The 23,893-nt window shown below is 39.1% G+C and overlaps 2 protein-coding genes across 4 annotated transcripts in view; one reads left to right on the top strand and one right to left on the bottom strand.

Annotated features, from left to right (window-relative positions):
* Positions 1 to 8,607, bottom strand: part of CWC27 (CWC27 spliceosome associated cyclophilin) — a 199,451-nt gene extending 190,844 nt beyond the window's left edge. For both annotated transcript variants that reach the window (XM_066360808.1, XM_066360809.1), the window contains exons 1-2: positions 8,360 to 8,607; positions 2,710 to 2,806 (exon numbers count right to left, since the gene is read on the bottom strand). In XM_066360808.1, coding sequence (XP_066216905.1) covers positions 2,710 to 2,806; positions 8,360 to 8,401 — 139 coding nt within the window. In that variant the 5' untranslated portion in view covers positions 8,402 to 8,607. The remainder of the gene's footprint in view (positions 1 to 2,709; positions 2,807 to 8,359) is intronic.
* A 247-nt stretch (positions 8,608 to 8,854) lies between these two features.
* Positions 8,855 to 23,893, top strand: part of SREK1IP1 (SREK1 interacting protein 1) — a 471,033-nt gene continuing 455,994 nt past the window's right edge. For both annotated transcript variants that reach the window (XR_010750232.1, XM_066375910.1), the window contains exons 1-2: positions 8,855 to 9,036; positions 19,450 to 19,497. Coding sequence is in view for 1 of the 2 variants with exons in the window: in XM_066375910.1 (XP_066232007.1) it covers positions 9,024 to 9,036; positions 19,450 to 19,497 (61 nt within the window). In the remaining variant the exon portion in view is untranslated. The remainder of the gene's footprint in view (positions 9,037 to 19,449; positions 19,498 to 23,893) is intronic.

The raw sequence follows: 23,893 nt of genomic DNA, 5'->3' as shown, positions 1-23,893 counted from the left end.
TCAGAGAATTAAAATGAGGTTCTCTAAATTATATATATATATATATAATTTTTTTTTTTTTTTTTTTTTTGTATTTTTCTGAAGCTGGAAACAGGGAGAGACAGTCAGACAGACTCCCGCATGTGCCTGACCGGAATTCACCCGGCACGCCCACCAGGGGCGATGCTCTGCCCACCAGGGGGCAATGCTCTGCACCTCCGGGGCGACGCTCTGCCCTGACCAGAGCCACTCTAGCGCCTGGGGCAGAGGCCAAGGAGCCATCCCCAGCGCCCGGGCCATCTTTGCTCCAATGGAGCCTTGGCTGCGGGAGGGGAAGAGAGAGACAGAGAGGAAGGGGTGTGTGGAGAAGTAAATGGGCGCTTCTCCTGTGTGCCCTGGCCGGGAATCGAACCCGGGTGCCCCGCATGCCAGGCCGACGCTCTACCGCTGAGCCAACCGGCCAGGGCCTCTAAATTATATTTTTAAAACTTTGACTTTATTCACTTAGGAGTATCTTTATTTAAATTGGTCTGCTCGAGCTTCTTGTTACCCTTTGCAGTGATAATTCCCTCTCATTTTTTCAATTAAGAGAATTGCTCTGGTACTTTTTCTTACCATTTTTTTCTATTCTCCTTTCCTTCTTGCATTCAAAGAAATAGGGGAATACCTTCTTATAGCTGTAATTAAGTTTCATCATCACCTAACTTAAGAACCTTATTTTGTCTTCCTTGTCATATTATATCCAGATGTTTTCTGTTTCTTCCATTCACCTGGTCATGGATTATAATATACATTCATTCTTCCTAATGTTTTTGTACTTTCACTCTTCTACTGTAAAATTTGAGCTTTTGATTATCCAAAACTTCTTTCCAGAAACTAGTCTGACTTTTCTGTGTCTACTGTGTTTCTCAATTCTGTTGACAGTTATTTGAGGCTTCTCTGACCAAACTACCTGTCTGACTCAATTTCCTTCCGGCCTGCCATAGCAATTATAAATAATGGTCTTTGCAGACATCTTCTTTTTTTTTTCTCTTTTTTGGCCGTGGTTTTTTTTTGTTTTTTTTTGGTCTGGGTATATTTATTTCTTAAATCTTCCCTGGTATTTATTGGTCTAATCATCTATTGAGAGAGCTCTTGCTACAACCTACTACTGGATATCTTGAATTCTCTTTCACACCTTGCTTTTGACTCAAAATATTGTTTTCTGATACCTTGATTAACCTCGTCTGTCTCTAAAAATCCAGTATAACTTAGGATAATGATTTGCCATGACTGAGATATTCAAATCTATATGCAATGCATTCTAAATGCCAATAAGTTATCAAAATGCATGAAATATTTAGGTCTATAAGGAAATATTCTGAATGGGAAAACACTCAAATGAATGTATAATTCTGTGAATTTTGTTAAAAATAATAGTCACTTTACAACTCAAATCTAAAACAACACTAGAGACAGTGATGACATCATTGAATACCGAATGGAAGGCTTTGTGGAGAATGTGGAATTCTGAACAGACATTAAAAAGTGGGTAGACTGAAGCAGTAAAAAATGGAAGAAAAAGTATTCCAAAAGGAAACCAAGGATATGAGGAGACTGAGGATATGCAGGAGATCTGAGGATCTGTGTGAAAGTGGAAATGAGGAAGAATTGCTCAGGAGATTGAGATGATCAGCTATAAAACCAGGGAGTTATTTAGTGCGATAAAAACAAAGTTGGAAAGCAGGAAGCCATGCTGCCTGAAGACTCAACTACCAGCTGAATCAATAAAAGGGTAAAGATATCAAAGATGGGTGGAAGACCAGAGAAAAAGCAATTACAATCATGTAGGTGAAAGTCAAGGCAGTCTGGGGAAGAAACTGGTCAATTTGGTTTTACACTGGTTTTAGCTGGAACTGACAGTGAAAGATTCAAACAGGAGAGTCCACTAGGCATTTCAATATGGAAATAGAGCTACAAAGAGAAGAAATGGCTGGAATTCCAAATTTAGTGCTCACCTGGATGAAGTAACAACTAAGAGTAAAGTCAGTAGAGAAGTAGAGGCAATCTTAGGGAACGCCCAAATCTAGAGGATGAAAGAAAGAAGTGGAAAATAACCAAGGAGACCAAAAAGGATCAAAGTATCGTTTGGTGAGATAAATTTCTCTGTTAAAGATATACAGATTTGGGGGCAAATTTTCTTTGTGTGTGTGTGTGTATGACAGAGACAGAGGGACAGATAGGGACAGACAGACAGGAAGGGAGAGAGATGAGAAGCATCAATTCTTTGCTGCAGCTCCTTAGTTGTTCATTGATTTCTTTCTCATATGTGCCATGACCAGGGGGCTACAGCAGACCGGGCAACTCCTTGCTTAAGCCAGCAACCTTGGGCTCAAGCCAGTGTCCCCACACTCAAGTTGGTGAGCCTGCGCTCAAGCCAGAGTCCTCAGGATTTCAAACTTGGTTGCTCTGTGTCCCAGTCCGACGCTCTGTCCACTGAAAATACTGCGCCACTGCCTGGTTAGGCAGGGGTAAATTTTTTTTATCTCCTCTCTCCTTTTCCTGACACATAGCTCAACACCATATCACTCATATCAGTTTCTACCATTTATTACTACTATTTTTTATTACCATTATTTAGCACCAGTGTTCAATGTTGTAAAACAAGTAAAACAAACAAAAACACTGCAATTCGTTTTTTAAATTAATAAAAAATTCTCCTACAAAATAAAACTCAAGAATTATGATTACCTTCCAAACACAGTTGAATGAAATTTCTGCAAGCTTTAGGAGCTTCTTTTGACCACAACTCTATATCAATATCGCCAGCTGTAGTTTTCAATAAAACCTGTAAAAATATAACCTCATTATATCAAATTATCATGTTGCTTGATAATCAGTTGAATGGCCTGTCACTAACTAAAGCATTCACTAATTAGTTTTTAATTTTAAAATAAAAATTAGAAACTTGGCCTGGCTTTTGTTGTTATACTCAAAATAAATATCCAACTATTCATACAAGTCATTGTACATTTATAGCTTTCAAATACCATTTTCAGAAATAATTTAGGACTTAAGAAAAAAATAGCATACAACTTGTTTAATCACAGGAAAAAAAACATTCATCTAAAATCAATAATTTATACTTATTTTAATCAAGAGAGTTTCCCACAGCATTTCTTCCAATAAAACTAACTGGTGTAGCAAATTAAGAAATTAAAAAACAATACACCCATGGAATTGTGATACTATAAGACAATTTTATAATTGCCCTTTCACATATAAACATTCTACTTTCTCATTCAAGATCATGTCATTCCTAATTTATGAAGAAATAGTCTTAATCTAATTCTGAGTTGCAAATTATTTAAATGGTGTGCCTGAAAATCCCCATCTATCATAAGTGAATCCTTGGATGGCCTCCTTTCTACCAGCTCAGAAAGGCAGTTATTCCTTGGTGCCGCCAGCCATCTTACAATAAGGAGAACCCCTACTCAGCCCACAGGAAGAAACTGCTTATAACCATCTCATTAATAACCACAAATAACCAAAAAGAATGTTAGATTCTAAATTTGAACAGTGTGGTAGAGCGGGAGCTCAACTTCTCTAACATCCCTTTTTCTCTCCCAGTGGAGAGAGTGTGTACCAATGGAGATCAGTGTGAACTAGTGATTAAGGGTAAATGATTTGTGACCATCATCATAATTTAGAATATTCTTGAAAATATTGTCAGTATGCAGTGTGACTATATATTTAAAAACATGAGACTGATTGAGATGTCACATTTTTTCTTTTCCAAATCTCCTTAACCTCATTTCCTCAAATTTTTTGAAACTGGAAAGAAGTTTAAAATCAGTTAAGCCCCCTGATCCATTACACAGATGCCCCCCAAAAAGTTGTAAATTGTCCAGAGTTTGAGAGCTTGTTAATAGCAAAGCAGAATAGCATTTCTCTCTGCTCCCTCCTCATCCAGTGTATTTTGCTCAATTGTCTTTCAATTTCTGTTTTAGAAGTCTAGATTTATTGTTTTTATTTTTGTTGTTGTTGCCCCCCTTTTTTTTGAGAGAGAGAGAGAGAAGGACAGACAGGAACAGAGAGACAGGAAGGGAGAGAGATGAGAAGCATCAGCTCACAGTTGCAGCACCTTAGTTGTTCATTGCTTTCTCATATGTGCCTTAACTAGAGGGCTCCTGCTGAGCCAATGATTCCTTGCTCAAGCCAGCAACCTTGGGTTTCAAGCCAGAAACCACGGGTCATGTCTATGATTCCATGCTCAAGCTGGTAAGCCTTGTGCTCAGGCCAGCAACCTTGGGGTTCGAACCTGGTTCCACGGCGTCGCAAGCCAACGATCTATTCACTGCACCACCACCTGGTCAGGCTATTTTGTTATAATTTAGATAGCACTGGTGAATTTATTGCACGTTTTCGAGTTTTTACTAGCTCCATATAATTCTTTTATAACTATTTTTCAATGACCATGGGAATGGAGGAGGTGGAACTATCTATAGTATGGTAGCTTTTAAAATAACTTCCTAAGCCAGACCTGCAGTGGATAAAGCATCAACCTGGAATGCTGAGGTTGCCGGTTTGAAACCCTGGCCTTGCCTGGTCAAGGCACATATGGTAGTTGATGCTTCCGGCTTCTTCCCCCTCCTCTCTCTCTCTTTTTCTCCTCTCTAAAATGAATAAATAAAATCTTTAAAATAACTTCCTGAACGCTTATAGAAATATAAAAGAACTAGAAATGCAAATATGCATTATTTTTCCAATCCATTACACTCCCTCTACAAAGAAAGGGGGAACAATTGTTCAGTGCCCTGAATGTGTCAGTTTCTCTGCCAAGCACTTTACAAATATTATTTCACTTAATCTTCACAAACGGGTAGACACCATTATTCCCATTTTACTTATGAAGAAACAGAGACTCGGAGAAAGTAACTTTATCCAAGGTCTCACAGTGAATAACTTAGGTCAAGGGCTATCTGGCTGCATAACTCATGCTTTTTCTACACCACCCCACTGCCTCCACGGAGTTCTCCGTAAACTCCTTACTGAACAGGAAAGAATAGTCTATAAAGCTCTAGGGCACTACCATAGGTCGTAAAAGAAATCCCCAGGTTATCCTGGTCAGAACTGATCTGGCCTGACCTGTGGTGGCAAAATGGATAAAGCATTGATCTGGGATGCTGAGGAACCAGGTTCGAACCCCAACGTCACCAGCTTAAGCATGGGCTCAACAGCTTGAGCATGGGGTAGCCAACTTGAGTGTGGGATCATAAACATGACAACATGGTCGCTGGCTTGAGCAAGGGGTCACTGGCTCAGCTGGAGCCCCTCCCCCACCCCGCACTCCCCTGTCAAGGCACATATGAGAAATCAATCAATGAACAACTAAAGTGCCACAACTACGAGTTGATGCTTCTCATCTCTCTCCCTTCCTGTCTGTTTCTCTCTCTGTGTCTCTGTCTCTCGGTCTCTCTCCCCCCAACTAAAAAAAGAAAAAAAAAAAAAGAAATCATACAATGTGTGGTCTTTTCTGTCTGGCTTCTTTCACCTAGCATAATGGTGCTTTCAAATTGCCCATCTTCCATTTCTAAACACTTAATTTTTAAATGTCTTAAAAATCACAATGGCTTTATATTCTTACTGATAAATATGTCAAGGCACAATGTACATTTAAGATAAAGTTCACCATTCATACTAATAAATAAAAACCAATACTTCAAGTGATTTTTACAATTATTTCTAATTTGAACAACTTCCCATGCTGAGGCATCAGCTCTACCATTTTCTTACTGTTTGCTTATTGTGTTCAGTCTGAAACTTGTGACTGCTGGTTTAGTTCATCTGGATGCCATGGAGTGTAAATCCGTTTAGCAAGGCATTAAGAAGAAGTATATCATGATATGAAAAAAGTGACTGAACAAGTAACTGAATTCGTATGTTTCTTTTTATGTATAAAATACTGACTGCATTTACACAAATAAATAAAAAAAAATACAAACATAAGTATGTAGGTTTTCTCCCTGTACCTTATGGGTGGTCTTGCATACCCCTGAAATGTGCACTCACTGGTTTAGAAACCACTGCTCTAAAAAACAAACTGATACACAGCATCCCAAACCCCTTTACAGGCTCTAGAGTCAGGTTGCCCAAATTCTAATAGTGACCCTTCCACCTACAAAGGGTAAGGTAGCTTCATTACCTTGGACATAATGTCTAACATTTCTGTGGCTCAATTTCCTTGTCTAAAACCAGGAATAAGAATAACCTCATAGGCTTGTGGTGATGACAAAATGAGTTATTATACATAGACTGCTTAGAACAGCACCTGATAAATAGTAAATGCTCAAAAAATGATAGCTATTATTGTTGTCATTATTATTTTCATACAATCTTTTTTCTTTTTTTTTTTTACACAGGCCATGTATACTTCGTAAAATAATGCATATGTGGTTGGGCCATCTTGCTTACCAGGTTTTCTTAATCTTCACTAATAAGCTACTGAATTAAAAGAAAAAAGAAGGAGCATGACTCCCTCCCTCCTTTAGCCATACATTCCTATTGGGCATCACTATTTTGTCAGGCAACAGTACCTCCTTCAATGAAAGCTCCCTTGAGAAGAAAGACGGTACTCATCACAGTTTGCATACACTTATTTGCGTGATTATTTGGCCAATGTATATTTCACTGAACTGACTCATTAAAATAGGGATAATGCTGGTTTTTCTTTCCATTGTACTCCTAAAACCTTGTATAGAGCCTGACACATGCTAGATGCTCAATAAGTACTTGCTGAATGAAAGATATCCTGTTCAGGCATGTATCTTTGTTAAAGGTTTCAGCTTTCCGACCATGTAAAATCCTTTGCAGAGTGAAGCAACTAAGTCTGCCCATGACCAGCAGCAGAGTAACTTCAGACTCACCGATGCTTAATACTTCTCAGAATTAGTGAGAAGTAATTAATAGTATACTATTAATTCACCCCTTCATTCAATATATATTTGAACTTCTCCTACCATGTGTCAGGCACCATTCTGGATACTTGTCTCTGCCTCAGAGTGCTTGCATTCCATGGGGTGAGAAGGGTTGGTTATGAAACAATAAATAATAATTACTGTATACAAAAACTAAAGAGGTTAAGGGGCCCAGAGATGCTGGGATGCAGGAAATAAATGAGGTTTGCTATTTTATAGAGAGTAGAGAGGAAGGGCCTCTCCACCAGTATTTATTAACTAAGGGTGATATCAACCTCAAAAAACATTTGGAAATACAAAGAGGTGTTCACAATGATGTAGTATAGGGGTGAGAAGTGGAGAAAAGTTCAAACAACAAAGAATTAAAAGAATTGCTTTGCCCAAAATACTTACTGAAACTTTAGCTGGGACTCTCAATTACAACATTTCTATTACTCTTTTCAAATCATCCTCATTATATTACCAAATGTCAATCAACAAAAGATTGCATAAGTAACTTATGATATAGTCATGCAACAGAATTATATCTGATGTAAATTTAGTATACCCTAATTGAACTACATTCAGTTCCACTTTTTTCTACACTATGCTGGTTCATCATGTTTTGTATGAGATATAGACTACATCTCTGATCAATTCAGGTGATATTTATTCCATTACTGATTCCTCTGCTTTATACTGCTTGTATGCATACTGCGAGGTGCATACACCTTGAAAGAGAATTGGCTACCTAAACTATCAAATCAATCAGTAAATTATTCTCCAATTCCAACGTGGGAACATTTCCCATGCCCCACTTTCTCTGACTGACAATCATCTCAGGTTTAAGTCCAGCTCAAAAGATACCTCCTCTATGAAACTTTCCCTTACTTTTCCAGGTGGCTCACTTCTCAGTAGCACCATAAGCACTATGCTCATCTCTCCATACGCACGCCACCAGACACATTAGGGTTCTCTTCACCTGTCTGCCTACAGACTAAATCATAAGCTCGTCGGGCAACAACTAGACCTTATCCATCGTCTTTGCATCCCCAGCACCTAATAGAAGACCAGATACCTAGCAGGCGGTCAATAGTTATCCAATGAATTGAGAAAGAGCGAACTGCAAGTTAAGCAAAAGAAAAGACAAATTTTGAAACGTACTTAGGCTTTTACCTAAAACCCTAGAAAAGGCCTGCGTGAGTTAGGTTGAAGCAAAAACTAGGGCTACGTGGCTGGTAGATGAAGAAATCTCCATTTGAGGACTTCTTTCAAAGCATACATATGCTGGGAAGGGTCAATTGATGGTTTTCGATGCAATACTGGTCAGAGGCAGAAGAAAGGACACGACTGCTTGCGATTTCTTCCAACCCTAAATCCCAGAACTCCCTTAATCGGTGAGGTATCTCTTTGGTGAACCCAGGTGTCCTAGATGTGGATCTCACCTTCCCGTTCGTGGGAGGCTCCTGAATGTAGATGTTACTCATGCCGGTCAGTGCTCAGGACTCCGTTCCTTATCGGGGATAAAAGCAGACGGCCGATCACTACAGTTATCCACCTATTACGCCTCTTTAAGGCGGGCGGTCTCGGAAATCTCCAGTCTGTCAATATCTCGATAGTAAACGACACCAAAACACTATCTTTTCGCAAAACTAGCCCGTCACGGACGCCGCCATGTTGCTACCGGACTCGAGCACCGCTAATCCTGAGAAGGGGGATCCCAACGCCCTCCAGGAAACGAGAAACATTATTAAACTCTTATACAGATAAATTTAATTTGTATTACAACTTTAAAAAGAACTATTCCTTAGATCTGGTGTGGTTTACTTCTCTGCATGCGTGCGCAAGTCACACTTATCCCCCGAAACTGGCAGTAATGGTTCGGACCATGTGTGTGTTGCAATACGCCTCCCCCGGAAACTACAGCAGCGGATAGTTGGTTCCGCTATCGCTAGCGTCTAAGGGCCCTCCCGGACGGACAGTCTCCGTGGTTTCGCGGCGCGGGTGGCAGGAAGAGGCCACCGTCGCCGTGCGTTGTCCTTGCAGCTGGTGCGCAAACGAGTGTGCGCTTCAAAGCCTAGGGGTCCTGCGAGCCCTTTTGCCAGCGCCATGGCAGTCCCAGGTGAAGACCAAAGAGCGGGGCCGCTGGGTTTGAGCGAGGCAGGAAGCGGGTGGGGCAGGCGGGGTGCGCCGGGGCAGGGAGCGGCGCCCACGGGGATGCATGCGCAGGCGTTACGATGAACAGGGTCGTTTGGTTTACGTGGAAAAGTTTACACTCCCAAAACAAACTCTGATGGAAAGAAAGGGAAAAAAGAAACTGTCTGCCCGGCCCCAGCAGTATTGAGTGGGTCCCAGGGAAGGTGTCGGGGCCGGCGGCATTCGCGATGCCTCGCTGGCGGGTGGCGGAGAAGACCTGACCCTACTTTGATGTGGCTTGAAAATAAAATTTGCGGTGGGAACACTTGGCGTGCCCACCCCGTCAGAGGCATTGTCTGTCGTGGACGTCGTAGGGACGGCTTGGGGGTCTGGAATTCTGCTTCCCTCGCTTCCTGTGGAATGTGGTCGCTATTGGGCCGGGCACCGGTCGCTCTGCCCCGATAGGCCTTGGTTTTTGCATTTGTAAAAGAAAGTGTTGATTTTTGTCGTGGTTACTAACAACCCTCAGAGTCTGTAATCACTGGGTGCCGACCTAAAAACGGTGAACCCTGCTGTTGCTTCAGAGATTTCCCGAGCACACTACCAACTTACTTGGAAGTTCTAGTAGGAGGGGGCATCTTCTTACCCTGTTATGCCACGATGTTGTTACAGACACAGCTTGCAGATGTTTGGGGAAATGAACCCACCCCTCATACCCCCCACCCCCAACCCCACACGAAACTTGGAGAGCCACAACGCATTGAGCATCGAACAGACCCTGAGAAGTGCCATGGTTCAGAAGTTCTGTGTTTTAGCCTGCCCTTCCCAGTATTATGTGACCACGTTTGTTCTGTGGCAACTTTTTCTAAACCGTATTTTACAGATTGTAGTTATGGGAAGGATGTGCTTTTCTACCAGCTCTAGTTTGGGGAGGAGCACGAGGTAGCAGGTGTTGTGAGAGAGGAAAGATACCTTCATTCATTCATACACAACAATTTTTTAAAGTGCTTACTATGTTAGGCACTCTGCCAGGCATTGGGAATACAATGGTGAGAAAGGTAATTGCTTTTCAAACAGAACTTAAAAGTTTAGCAGAGAAGAGTGAAAAAGTACCAGAAACTCAGACCAGTGTATAGCAGGGAAAACATAAAACCTTCTGGAGCACATTGTAAGGGCCCCTAACAGGAGACAGGCGGGGGCTGGAAGGACTTTCCGGAGGATGTGGCATTTAGGATGAGACCCGAAGAGTTGCAGGAGGGGTGGAGTGGTGGGAGGAAGAGTTGTAGCCAGAGGGACTGGGTATATAAAGTGGAAAAGGGAAAGTATGAGAGGAGGAAATTGAAGGTGTTCCTATGGATGGAACTCGGAATATAAGTGGAAGAAAAGTGGAAATTAGATAACAGTAGCTAAAGCGTTTACTGTGTGTCAAATACGTAAGACACTGTTTCACACCTATTTTATCTCATTTAAGATTGACAACCACACTGTGAGATAGCTATTAGTATTTCCACTTGACATATGAGGACACTGAGAGACAGAGAAATCAAGTAACTTAACCTATTAAGAGACAGCTAGTAAGTGAGAGGTCAGTCTGGCTCGTCTAGACTGGGTGCTTTATACATTTTACTGTTATAGTATATTTTACAAGGCAGGTTGCAGCTCTTAAAAGACCTTATAAACCATGACAGAGTTTGAATATTTTCCTAAGAATGATAGGAAGCAATTTAAGGATTTTTTAAACAGATTCACAGTTTGAAAAGATCAATCTGACAGCAAAGTAGATTGGAGGGGAGCTAATTTGCAGGCAAAGTTGCCAGTTAGAAGCACCATATTTCCCTGTGTATAAGACGTACCAAATTTTGGGGCCTGAAATTCGGAAAAAAATGTATTACATAATGTTATTGAACTCAAATTTTATTCATCATAAAATTCATACAACTGCATCATTGTCAAAACTCCCATCCATTAGCTTGTCCTCATCTGATGATGAATCATTGTCTTCATTTATTGCCTCCGTCTCAGTTCCATCTATGGCATTTGAAATGCCACACCACTGTATACGACACACCCAGTTTTTAGACCCCCAAATTTTCTGGGAAAGGGTGCGTCATATACATGGGGAAATATGGTAATTCTGGTATGTTATGATGATGCCTCAGGTAGGGCCTCAGTAAGGAAGGAAAGAAGCTGATAGACTGGAGGTATATTTTTGGTCGTAGAATTGCTAGGAATTTGTGATTGATTCATGTAAGGGGTAAGAGATGAAATGAGGTCCACCTGAGTTTCCCTGTTAGGTAATTGAGCAGGGATATTTACAAAAATAGGCAACCTCAGAGAAGGAGTAAGTTTTAAGGGGAATGATGATGACTTCAGTGTGCGGCCCTTGTTGAGGTGTGGTCAGAGAGGAATGGTATCAGATAGAGTAAGAGATAGAATCAGTAGCTTAGGAAAGAAGCCAGAGTCAAAGACAACAATTTGATGTCATCCACACATATAACAAGAACTAGGGCCATGCAAGCCATGCCTCTGCTCAGGTCGAGTGTGTAGAATGTGTCAGGAAGGCCTGTAGCTGAAGCCTGGAGACTGTCAGGCCGGGAGAGGTCAGCAAAGAGCCAGCGTGCACAGTGCATTGCCTGGGCACCCTGATAGGCCAGGTCAGCCCTGATGGTCTTCGCATCGCAGAGCTGCATCCAAAGTTGACCTGCTGTCACTGTCCATTTCATTACGCAAGCAAACATTCTGAGCACCTGCGTGGTACAGGAACTCTAGGAGCATAGTGTCACAGTCCGTGCCCTCATAAACCTTAGCTAGTAATGAAAATGTGCTGCTTAGGAAAGCGATTTTTTTAAAAAGTTCTTACTGAAATTTCCTTAAACTTAGAGCAGTGTTATAGGCATGTTAACCTCCTTTCAATTCAAAATAATGTGTCAAAGTGTAATAATCTTAAATTGTGCCATTAAGCTAAATGGTAAGACATAAATTGTTTAAACCCAGCAAAAAATGGGATAATAGGCATGACAGCACTGTAAAAGCATAATGCAAGTGCCATTAGAAAATATAGATACAGAAAATGGTCAGGTAATGTCTCGATTGATCCAGATTGTGTATTAAAGGAAAATAGGACCCCTTCAGAAACATTTTTTGATAATCATCAAGAAGGACAAGTATTGTTATGTTCTTTTATTTTTAGGTATAATGCTCATATGGATTCAGCATGGCATTGCTTGGGTGGTCGTGCTTGTGATTATTACAAGTTGTGACTATAAAGTATAGAGGCTGCTTTTCACAAATGAAAATCAGCCTCATCTATTTCATGGTCGCCGTCAGCTGTTTTCCACAGCATTGTGTATAGGCTTACACCATTATGTAAGCAACAATGAAGTGTGGACTCTCTTAGAAAGGGGAATCATAGGCTCTTCGTTGTTATTAAAGAAATTACATTTAAACACAGGTTTCAGTGAAGGTGACTTTTCTTTACAAACTGCTTTTCCCATTCACAGTTGTTGAAATTAGTTCTGACCTCTGTTTTAATGAGTCTCCGTTCCCCATGAAGAGTTGACCTGGCACAAGTGGCAGTCTGCTGCTGCCACTGACGGGGTTGGCACAAAAACTCATTTTTCTCTCAGGAAAATCTCTATAGCAAGGTAGGGATTTCTGTAGCCAAATTAACGTTACATCTGGCATGTCAAAGTACATAAAATTCTTAAAACACATTACTATAGCACCTTAGTAATTAGAAGAATTCTGAATTACACAGCATTTAGTTTCTTCTCACTCTTAAGCCACACTACATATCATTTTTTTCTAGTCTTTGCTGCACGTTGCTAAAATAGTTTTCCTAAATCATATATCTGATCCTGTCATTCCTGGGAGGCTTGACTCATATCTGTGAATTTTATGTTTCTCTTCATGTGACTTCACCTTTCTGGGACTCAGTTTCCTTGTCTCTGTAATGAAGGAGTTGACTAAGCCTTCTTTCACTTCTAATGAAAGTTTTACCCTTGCAATGTCAAAGCTCCCCATCTCTGCAAGAACGAAGTGCATTCTCCTAAGCATGGCCAACTCACTCCAGATCACTTCCTCCTGTCCCCTCCCACCTCCCCTCCCCTCCCTCCTCTCTCCTGTCCCCTCTCCTTTTTCCTCTCCTCAGTGTACAGACTAAAGACAGGGCCAGCTATTCCCAGAACCTCTCATGTGCTTTTCTACCCACACATTTTTGTCGCCACTGTCCCTATACTGTGCATGTCTGCCTGTCGGAAACTTTCCTGATCCCTCAACTGGAAGACTTGCCTGCCAGCTGTCCCTGCTCAGTAATAGAGCTATGTGTCTTTTATACTGGTACATTCTTAGCAGGCATGACTGTTGTGAGTGCACTGTCCTAGATCACCTAGCATATTGTAGTTTCCTTTAATGTAGGACTGCACTTTATTCATCTTTATGGCTTCTCTAACATCATTTCTGAGTCTACCCAAAGTAATAAATGATATTTAGAGGGTTTGTCACTAGAATTGCTTTCAATTGGAATCTAGTGCTCAAATAAACAGACTAATCTTGACAGCAGTCTTGATTGTGCTTCATAAGATAATCAAACATCTTCCTGTCTCTTCTTAGTTGAAACTGGTAATACCTATAGCTTTTTCCTTTACAGGTGATTTGTATTTTCTGAGGCCAGTGGACAAAAGCATTTTATGCATTTACTTGAAGTGTTAGCTCTTTCATGTCAGTAATTTTAAATGGCAACTATATGATTTTTCTTTTGAGGGTAAAATAAGATTTGGAAGACATTGTTTGTTAAGAAAACTTTTTATTTCTGCTCTTTTTACTTTCCCCACAGTATAATATTTGGGGATCCCCCAAAAGGATTATATCTATAATTCTTAATATAAAGCAGTAAAAAAGATTAAATACTTGGAATTATACTTTGCATTTACCTTAAGCAAAATATATACATATTAGTTATAGATAGTACCTATATGGTATGAAATCTGACCAAAGTTTGACTTTTAAAAGCAAAAGAAATTAAAGTTATCTCTAAGGGTCCCCAAATTATGATAACAAAAACTATAATGGAGTTAACGAGTGTAAAACATGAAATGTTACAAATAGAGAAAGGAATCTAATCGAATTGGATCTAATCAAGTTGAAAATGAAAAGAATGGACAGAGGTGATTGCTTACTGCTTAATAGAAAGAAAACTTCATTACTTAAGCTGTTTAATTTTAAATTTAAATGATTATAGAAAATATTTTAATACAAAGGGAACTTTGACAGCCTTCCCCTAAGTCTATAGTAGTAAGAGAGAAATATAATATTGTTACAAGTATCCCTGTTAAACTTTCTAATGACTAAATTGATTGTTGACTTTGGAAACATAAGGTGATAAGAAATTTCAGGAAAATAAATGTAGGTCAATATGATGGCTTGCCATACATTTGGAGGCCACTGAACAACCTAGGCAGCTGTGAAGGACACTTCATCACTTTCTTCTTTTCTCCTTCCTTTAATCATTGTCTCTATTTTTGGATCTTCTCTAACCTTTATCTTTTGCAACTGTTACTTTTTTCCCCCTTTTATGCTAACTAATTTACTAAGATATAATTTACATGTTAAAATGCACAGATCACAAATGTATAGTTTAAGGAAGTATGAATGTGTGTGTCCATCTGTCACCCAGAACAAGATTTGAATATTTCTGTCACCTTAGAAAGTTCCCACGTGCCTCTTTTCCCCCTTCCCCTGCCCAGCGGGTGTTATTTGGATTTCTAGTATCCTTCTCTTACTCCTTTTCTTCTGGTGCCTGTCTCGCCTCAGATGGGCCAGAGACACTGCAGACACTATTTAGTTTCATAGCAGGCAACTGGGAGCTATAGAAATCACCTAGTTCTAGTTTGCTGAACTGTTTTCTTAAGTTTAAACCTCAAAGCAACAAATGGTGGTTGAAGACCTCATAACACCTCTGCACAGTGCCAAGCACTGAGTTGTATACAATGTCATTGACGTGGTCCGGAATCTAGAGAAACTGATCTTTACGTCTTTAATTTACTGGGATGTAACAGACCAGGCCCGTTACCTGTGCCCTTCCCTGCCGCTCAGGTGGTTTAACAGAATGCTAGATTTAGAGTAAGCCCTTTATACATTTAACAAATAAAAGAAATAAGAACCTCAAATTTGTTCCTGAAACCATCAGTTAAAATTCAATTGAAAGTCTGCAATATAGCTTTTCTGAAACATTTGCAGGTAAAATCATTGTCTTTTGTCAGAGAATGCTTGCATGACAGCAGCTCTTCATGTTAGGATTTGGTTTGAGTGAGGGTTTTTCTGTTTTGTTTTGTTTTTAAGAAGGCAATTTATTCATGTTTCAAATTTTAAAGGTACCAGAAGATGTATAGTGACTTGTCTCTCACCCTTTCTTCCCCAGGACCCCGTTCTCCTTTCTTCAGGTGACTAGTGTATATCCTTGTAGAGATTTTTTTTGCATATCTCTATCTTTAAATAAAATCTATATATAATCTATATTTTATATAAATATATATTAAATCTCCTTTCTTTTATATGAATGGCAACATACAACATATAAGCACTGTTCTACATGTTGGTCTTTTCCCTTTATGTCCTAGAAATTATCACCTATCATTAAAGACCATCCTCATTCTTTCATATCTGATTTATCTAAACTGTTTTTATTCTTTTACTATTACAAAGTTGCAGTGCATACTTTGTACATAAGGCAGTATGCATTTGTGCAAGTAAATTGAGAGGATGAATTCCCAGATGTGGAAGTTCTGGGTCACAGGAATACACACATGTAGAGATCTGAAGGATTTTGTTAGCTTGCTTTCCTTAGCGATGGTGCTGCTCTACTCTCCTATCAGCAGTGTACAGGAGGGAGTATGTTTCCCCAAACCCTCAGCAACCTTTCCAATCTTTCTGTTCTGATAAGTGAAAATGGAATCATAGTGTAGAATTTAATGTATGCTATTGTGAATAAGACTGAGCATCCCTCCCTGTGTTCCAAAGTTGTTTCTCTTCTCTGAACTTTCTGTCCAGTTTCTTTGCTCATTCTTTTCCTATTGGTCTTTTTCTTAATGATTTGCTGGGATTTATATAGTAGGGATAATTGCCCTTTATTGGTGCTTTGAGTTACAATTTTTTTTTAAGTTTTCATGTGACTTTTCAGTTTGCTTTTGGTGATCTTTGTCATTTAGATATTTTTATGTAGTCAACTTTACAAGTTTTTTTTTGAAAGGCTATTTTTTGGATTATAGGTTATAATTACAAAGGAACACTTTGAGTGAGGCAGGATCTATTACTCTGAACAGCCTAGCAAACTTTAAAGAGGAACAGAACAAAGAAGAGCATGGAGACCTAAAATGAGGAAATGGATAACTTCTCATTAGCATATGGGCTTCACAAAATAGCTTTGCTATTCAGTTTGGTGCAGACTTCAAGTATGTATGATTGTGTTGGCAGAGTTTTATTCCAAACAACAAAAACTGACTAAATTGATTGGTTAATTTAAGCAGAGCCTGAGCAGGCAGTGGCGCAGTGGATAGAGCGTCAGACTGGGACTCAGAGGACCCAGGTTCAAGACCCTGAGGTCGCCAGCTTGAACGCGGGCTCATCTGGTTTGAGCAAGGGGTCACTCGGTCTGCTGTAGCCCTCTCCACCCCCCGTCAAGGCACATATGAGAAATAATCAATGAACAACTAAGGAACCGCAACGAAGAATTGATGTTTCTCATCTCCCTCCCTTACTGTCTGTCCCTGTCTCTGACTCTCTCTCTCTCTCTGCCACAAAAAAAAAAAAAAAAAAAAAAAAGAAGTAAAAGAAAAAAATTTAAGCAGAAAAGGAAAGATATCAGGGAGTTCACAAAATCTAAGCAAGGCTGGAAAATAAGTCTCAGAAATAGATAAGATCAAGGGAACCCATGGCCAAGATCCTGCAGAGGCCCAGACCTGGTTAGGGCTGTTGTTGCCAGTACCGTCCTGCCACTAGGACCGGACGGGGTCCTGACAGCAGAATGAATGAACTGTCCCTACTTCATTGAGTCCCTTTTCTTAGATGTATTATGTCAGTTGCATCAGGTTGAAAGGTCCAGGTAGAAGCATTTTATTGCCACGCAGTCATGAAAAATATAGACAAATGAAGTTTGAAATCTTAATTTAACCAGGAAAAGGTTGATTACTTTATGTAGAGTTCTTTTTATATTTTTCTTTCTTATAAAACTTAAAACTTTGTTAAAGATCACCTGCTCTGGAAAAGTTTCATATTTTGTTCATTCAAAAAATATGAGATACTTGGATGAGTTTTATCAGTGTCTTTAGTCATAAATGAGTTAACTTATAATACATGCTCAGATGAGATCATTTGGGTCTGTTCATTGCAACATTGTTAGTTTGTTGTAGGAATGGTAATGGTGCATTAAGTACATTTTTATTCAGTGTCTATGATTTCTGTGGAAACAGACTTAACATTGACCTGTATCCTCTGAGCTTTTTTTTCAACATGCAGCTATTTCATACTGGAAGAACCTCAGATTTTATTACTAATTCAATTTTATTCCACAGTTCTGCTACAGTGCAGCATATGTATTCCTGATCTTTGCAATAAAACCACAACATTTATGAGAAAAAAAGGAGATTAGGCACAACACTCAAACACTTCATCAGTGATACATAAAAAATAACAGGAACCTGATGAAAATAGTAGTATATTTTTGCATGTTAGTTGATTAAAAGATACCTAAATACCTATAATAAATAAGGAACTATACCTTTTAAAAGACCTGAAGTTTACAGCTGTGAGTTCTGAGGTAATGGTAGGAAGGTGAGGGTATGAAATCAGATGAAAGTTGTCACACCATATGTGTGTGGGCACTGCTCACAACACACACGGTGAACTTAGGTCGCTAGAAATGGTTTGAGTTGTATTGGTCTGTATATGTTGTATATTTCTATGAAGCTCAGAGCAGCTGAATGCAGTTTTTCCACTTATCTAATGTTTTCCAGGGACACAAAGTCACAGTATGCTCATACTGGCCTGTCATATCAGTTGCAGTAAAACAAATTCATGTTTTTATAACAAGTATTATTGCAGAACTGACTATTTTCACTGGAACAACTCAGTAATGTATATTTTAAAGCAAAATTGGGATTGGGGAAAAATGCCTAATGTTCTGACTTCATAACGTAAAAGAAATAGTTTGAAAACGGTCTTTCTTTCAAAATAAGCACTGTTTTATATTTGTACTCTATGAACTCTATTATTAAATTGAGATAGTATCGCTATTTGAAGGGTTTTGGAGTTAGATGACCTTCATTAAGAAAACAGAATAATACTGTATTGGCCCTCTGACTGATTGATGGAAGTTCTTATTGGAAGTTAGTTAGTTTCAACTATATATACATATAATGGAATATTATCCAATCATAAAAAGAAATAACATTCTGATATGTGCTATAATCTGGATGAGCATTGGAAATATTATGCTAGGTAAAATAAGCCATACACAAAAGGCCAAATATTATATGATTCCACATATATGAAAGACTTCAATTAGGCAAACTCATGGAGACAGAAAGCAGAATAGAAATTACCAGTGGCTAGAGAGAAGAGGGAACGGTCAGCTGTTGTTTAGTGGGTACAGTCACTGTTTGGGGTGCTGAAGAAGTTTTGGAAATATGTAGATAGTGGTGGTAATTGTACAACATTATGAATGTATTTAATGCCACTAAGTTAAAATGATAAATTTTTTTATGTATATTTTATCACAATAAAATCTGGTTTTATTTCATCTTTTATTTATATCTTCAATATTCACCTGCATATACCAGTAATTATACAAAGATACTGTAAATATTTCTAAGCATTGATTAGAGTGTATATGTGACTGGTTGTTTTCTCATTATAATTTGAGTGCTGAATTGAGTTGTGTTTTACAATAACTAGCAATTAAAGTTTTTCTGGAATTTCATCAGTTTTTTTAAAATAAAGTAATATCTCTTCTAAGAGAAAGCAGAGAAACATACATTAACCTAAATGTTCATATATGTCCAGTAATTACTTACTTTACATGTGAGGGGCAGGCTGGGATACTCTGGCCTTTCTTCTTTCATGTTACAGAATCAGGAGAATGTTGAAGCTTTTGACTATAATACTGCATGTGTTGAATTAGAGAAAAACTATGTTTTTAAAGTAGTTGTCAAGGGGAATAATTTGAGCAAATTGCCTTTTTCAATAATTCCTAATAACCATAATAATTGAGTAGTGTTATTAAGCTGGGTTGAAATTATTTTTTTAAGAAATTATCTCCTAAGTGGTTTTGTTAGGTTTTTTAATGTGAGGAAATGTTTATGTTTTTACTTTATATGTCACCAATTGTTATCCAATTGTATTTTAGGTTGCAACAAGGACAGTGTTCGAGCAGGCTGCAAAAAATGTGGCTACCGTAAGTACATTAAAAATATAATTTTGGCCCTGGCTCGATAGCTTGGTTGGTTAGAGCATCATCCGAGACACACAAAGGTTGCCACATACGATCCCCGGTCAGGACACATACAGAAACAGATCAATGTTCCTGTCTCTGTCTGTCTCCCTTTCTCTTTCCCCTCCCTTTCTCTCCTGCTAAAATCAATAAAAATTTAAAAAATATTTTAATTAATAACATTGTATGCAGTGAATCATTGGCTCAGTGGGCAGTGTGATTCAGCATCCAGATTTCAGGGCCTGGGCACAGAGAATCCTTTAGCCCTGTTATTTTAGCTCATGTTTTCAGATGATTCAGAACTTTATCTGTCAACACTAAATACTTTTATTTCATGCTATAGACTTAGTGACAGGTGGCAATATAGCTGGTGAACAGCAAAAATGTCATGAAGTACCAGTTGAATAATAGATTTAGAAGTCTGGAGAAAATCAGTGCCCCCAAAAAGTACACATACACTTATTCTTTTAGTCCTTATCCTTCCATCTGCTGGGAGAAGAGGGAAAAGCAATGAAAGCTATAAGTATTTTCCTATTTATTGAATTTACTCTATAAAGAAGGGTGAAATTGGACCCAGAGTCTGTGTTCACAGAATTTGATTTAAAAGATCATTAATCTCCATTATGATTAATGAAATAGAAAAGTAAAATTTAACGTGCAATTATATACTCAAAAATTGTAATTATATACTGGAAACAACTTTCTCTAGTTAAATATAACAATTCCTAAGGCTTTGGTGACATATAATGGCATTTGCTGCTTTCTGAGTTGTTTGGAGACCCTGCAAATGATCCTCGGTTGTTGTTGATACTCCAATTCATAAAAGAGTTATTTTTGTAACAAAATAAAGGTGCTCAAAAAAAAAAAGAGAGAGATTTTCATGAAAGAACATGTGATGAAGAAGGATGCTGACATTAGATCTTCATTAGAAGGGTTCACGATGAAAGCACACTGGGAGGACTTGTCTCATGCCCCCACATGAAGGCTCAGACTGGCTCAGGGAAGCCTGCTCAGTTAAGAGTGGGTTCATAAGTACATATATTCTTCATAGAAATAAAAACTTCAAGACTGTAGTTGCATGCAAAGAATGAGTGCAGCAAAATATTTTCATTTGTTTATATTTATTTATGCCTCGTTTACTTTTTTTCAGTCCTTGCTAATTACTGTGTCTCATTTTTTTATTCAAGACTTTGGAACCTACTATGTATAAAAAATCTGTATTTACTTCAAATCTGGAGTAGATTTTCAAGACTGTCTATAAATATCTGTTTATCTACTTGGGCTTCTTTTAACTTAATACTTGTAGGAAAACAATTAAAATGTGTGAGGTTTTGATTGTTTTCTATTTGTTTGGAAATAGAATATTTGTTGAGCTAGTCTTCTCATTGTTATTTTATTTTAAACAACAAATAAAAAGCATCCTTTGTAATTAGAAATTTTTCTGTAAAGCTAAGTAAGAAAATCGTGTTGACAGTCTTCCAACATTAGTTCCTTCTTGATTATTCATATTATTGATTTTAGGGATTAAGTTATTTAACAAATTCTGATTTGTCTCCTGTGGAAAAACTTAGTAATATTTTCTTCCTGGGTTAAATTTACATCTTACAGCTATTAGAGGTAAGGATCTCCTCAATTTATAAGTCTTTCTCATAGAAACTGAATTTTTTAAATTATCTGTTATTTGGAGGCCAGAACTTTGTATTGCTTATAAAGGTAAGAGAAAGGTCAACAAAACCATCTAAATCAGTGGTTCTCAACCTTTCTAATGCAGTGACCCCCAATACAGTTCCTCATGTTGTGGTGACCCCAAACCAAAAAATAATTTTGGTGGCTACTTCATAACTGTAAATTTGCTACAGTTATGATTCGGAATGTAAATACTTGATATGCATTATGTATTCTAATTGGTACAAATCAAACATAATTTAAACATAGTGATTAATCACAAAAACAATATTTAATTATATATTGAGAAATATTTATTACTAATGGACCTCCTTACCTAGTGTATTGGGGCTACCATTCCATAAAAAGCTGCTTAACTAATGGATCTGTTTTTTCCAGATTAGTGGCAAGTTTTCTATATAGAACAGTGTGAACTACATCATAGGATACACTGCAGTTTCTGCACAGTATGGTATCTTTCAGGGCTCTTTCACACTATAAAGCAGCGGTTTCTGCGGTGGAATCCACATCTCATTTACTTCAATAGGAGACCCGTGGATTCCGCAGAAGAGAGATCCCCTGTATGGCAGAAATGCAGTTCCGACACATTTCTTCCTCTCCTATTCAAGTCAATGGGAGGCCGCAGCAGATTCCGCTCAAATATAGAGCATGTTGCTTAATTTTTTTCATGCTAGAACTTTTCCTAGAGCAGAACAATTCCAAAGGTGGAATCCGCCACCCCCAATAGACTTCTATAGGAGGCAGATCTTTTACACTGCAGAATCCGCACAGCAGATTCCTCAGTGTGAGGCCTCTTTCATTCTATTGGGGGTGGCGGATTCCACCTTTGGAATTTTTCTGCTCTAGGAAAAGTTCTAGCGTGGAAAAAATTAAGCAACATGCTCTATATTTGAGCGGAATCTGCTGCGGCCTCCCATTGACTTGAATAGGAGAGGAAGAAATGTGTCGGAACTGTCATTTCTCCGCCTCTTATTGAAATCAAAAGGAGGCTGCAGCGGATTGTGTGGTAACCCGAGATTCTCGGGAGCTCTCTTCCACAAAATCCGCAGCACTCCCAATGAAATCAATAGGAGGCGGATTCAATGCCGGAAACCGCTGATTTCAGCAGTTTCCTCATTCAGAATATGGAAAATAGTGGGAGATATGGGAGATAATTATACATTGGGGAACAGTGTGAACTACATCTTATAGTGGTCTCTTATAGTATAAGACCAATGTAGTTCACACTGTGTAAATATATGGTGCTTTGTGTAAGTGTAAGCTGCTTTGTGTACTGTGTAATGATTACACACAAAGCACCTTACACTTACACAGTATTGTGTGTATGGTGTGTGTACTGTTTCTACATTGTTAACCTTTTTTACATCAGCAGGCTGTCTCGCAGGCTCTCTTGGCTCTCCTCCTATTGCCTCTCCGCCTCCTAGGCTTCTGTGCTCCGGCGCTTACTGCACCCGCCCACTGATGACGTCAGCAAGCGCTGGACACACGCAATGCGCTGCTATGGGATGCGCCTTAGGCCCCAGACGGATGATGCAATCACATCTGCGCATGACCGCAGGCATTCAGTTTGGAACGCACGTCCATAATGGCGTGCGTTCAAGCTGAATAGCGCTGCTGCAGACGGTAGCGCGGCTTCTCAGCAGCTAAAGCCATCGGGAAATATGTATTTTCCGATGGCTTTAGGTGACCCCTCTGTTTTGGTCATTCAACCCCCACCCGGGTCACGACCCACAGGTTGAGAACTGCTGATCTAAAATTTTTATTTTTTATTTATTTTTAATTTTTATTTTTTACCATCAAATATTTTTCATGCCTAAAAATGTGGACATTATCAATCAGTTATAAAAAAGTATTGCCTCTGTTGTGAAAATAGTGGTTTGATTATATAATTTTTAAAATGTTAATGCTTGATTAAAAATATTTTGTCACTGTGTTTTCATAGTAGTTACATTGTTTTTAAAAGTTTCAAGTTAAGGATGAATGTGTTAATAACCTGGATCTCACTTTTTCATGGAAGATTTTCCTAAGCAAAAGTAGAAGAATGGTTATTTCCATAATGAGTTTTTATTTGATTTTTTTTTTTTACATTGGCAACTTCTGAATATTGTACAGCTACTGGGACTCTAGGCCTTTGTCCATGGAATAAGTGTCTCAAATAATTATGGTAGTTCTCAGAAAATATGCTTAAAAGTTCAATACAGTAGCCCTGGCCGGTTGGCTCAGCGGTAGAGCGTCGGCCTAGCGTGCGGAGGACCCGGGTTCGATTCCCGGCCAGGGCACATAGGAGAAGCGCCCATTTGCTTCTCCACCCCTCCGCCGCGCTTTCCTCTCTGTCTCTCTCTTCCCCTCCCGCAGCCAAGGCTCCATTGGAGCAAAGATGGCCCGGGCGCTGGGCATGGCTCTGTGGCCTCTGCCTCAGGCGCTAGAGTGGCTCTGGTCGCAATATGGCGACGCCCAGGATGGGCAGAGCATCGCCCCCTGGGGGGCAGAGCACCGCCCCTGGTGGGTGTGCCGGGTGGATCCCGGTCGGGCGCATGCGGGAGTCTGTCTGACTGTCTCTCCCTGTTTCCAGCTTCAGAAAAATGAAAAAAAAAAAAAAAAAAAAAAAAAAGTTCAATACAGTAGATTCTAGTTGTGCATTTGATCACAGAGGCAGGAAATAAAAACATACCTA

Source organism: Saccopteryx leptura, chromosome 1 (assembly GCF_036850995.1).
Source record: "Saccopteryx leptura isolate mSacLep1 chromosome 1, mSacLep1_pri_phased_curated, whole genome shotgun sequence".
Lineage (NCBI taxonomy): Eukaryota > Metazoa > Chordata > Mammalia > Chiroptera > Emballonuridae > Saccopteryx > Saccopteryx leptura.
The sequence above is the reverse complement of the archived record's forward strand: the minus strand, read 5'-3'. Positions and strand labels throughout refer to the sequence as shown.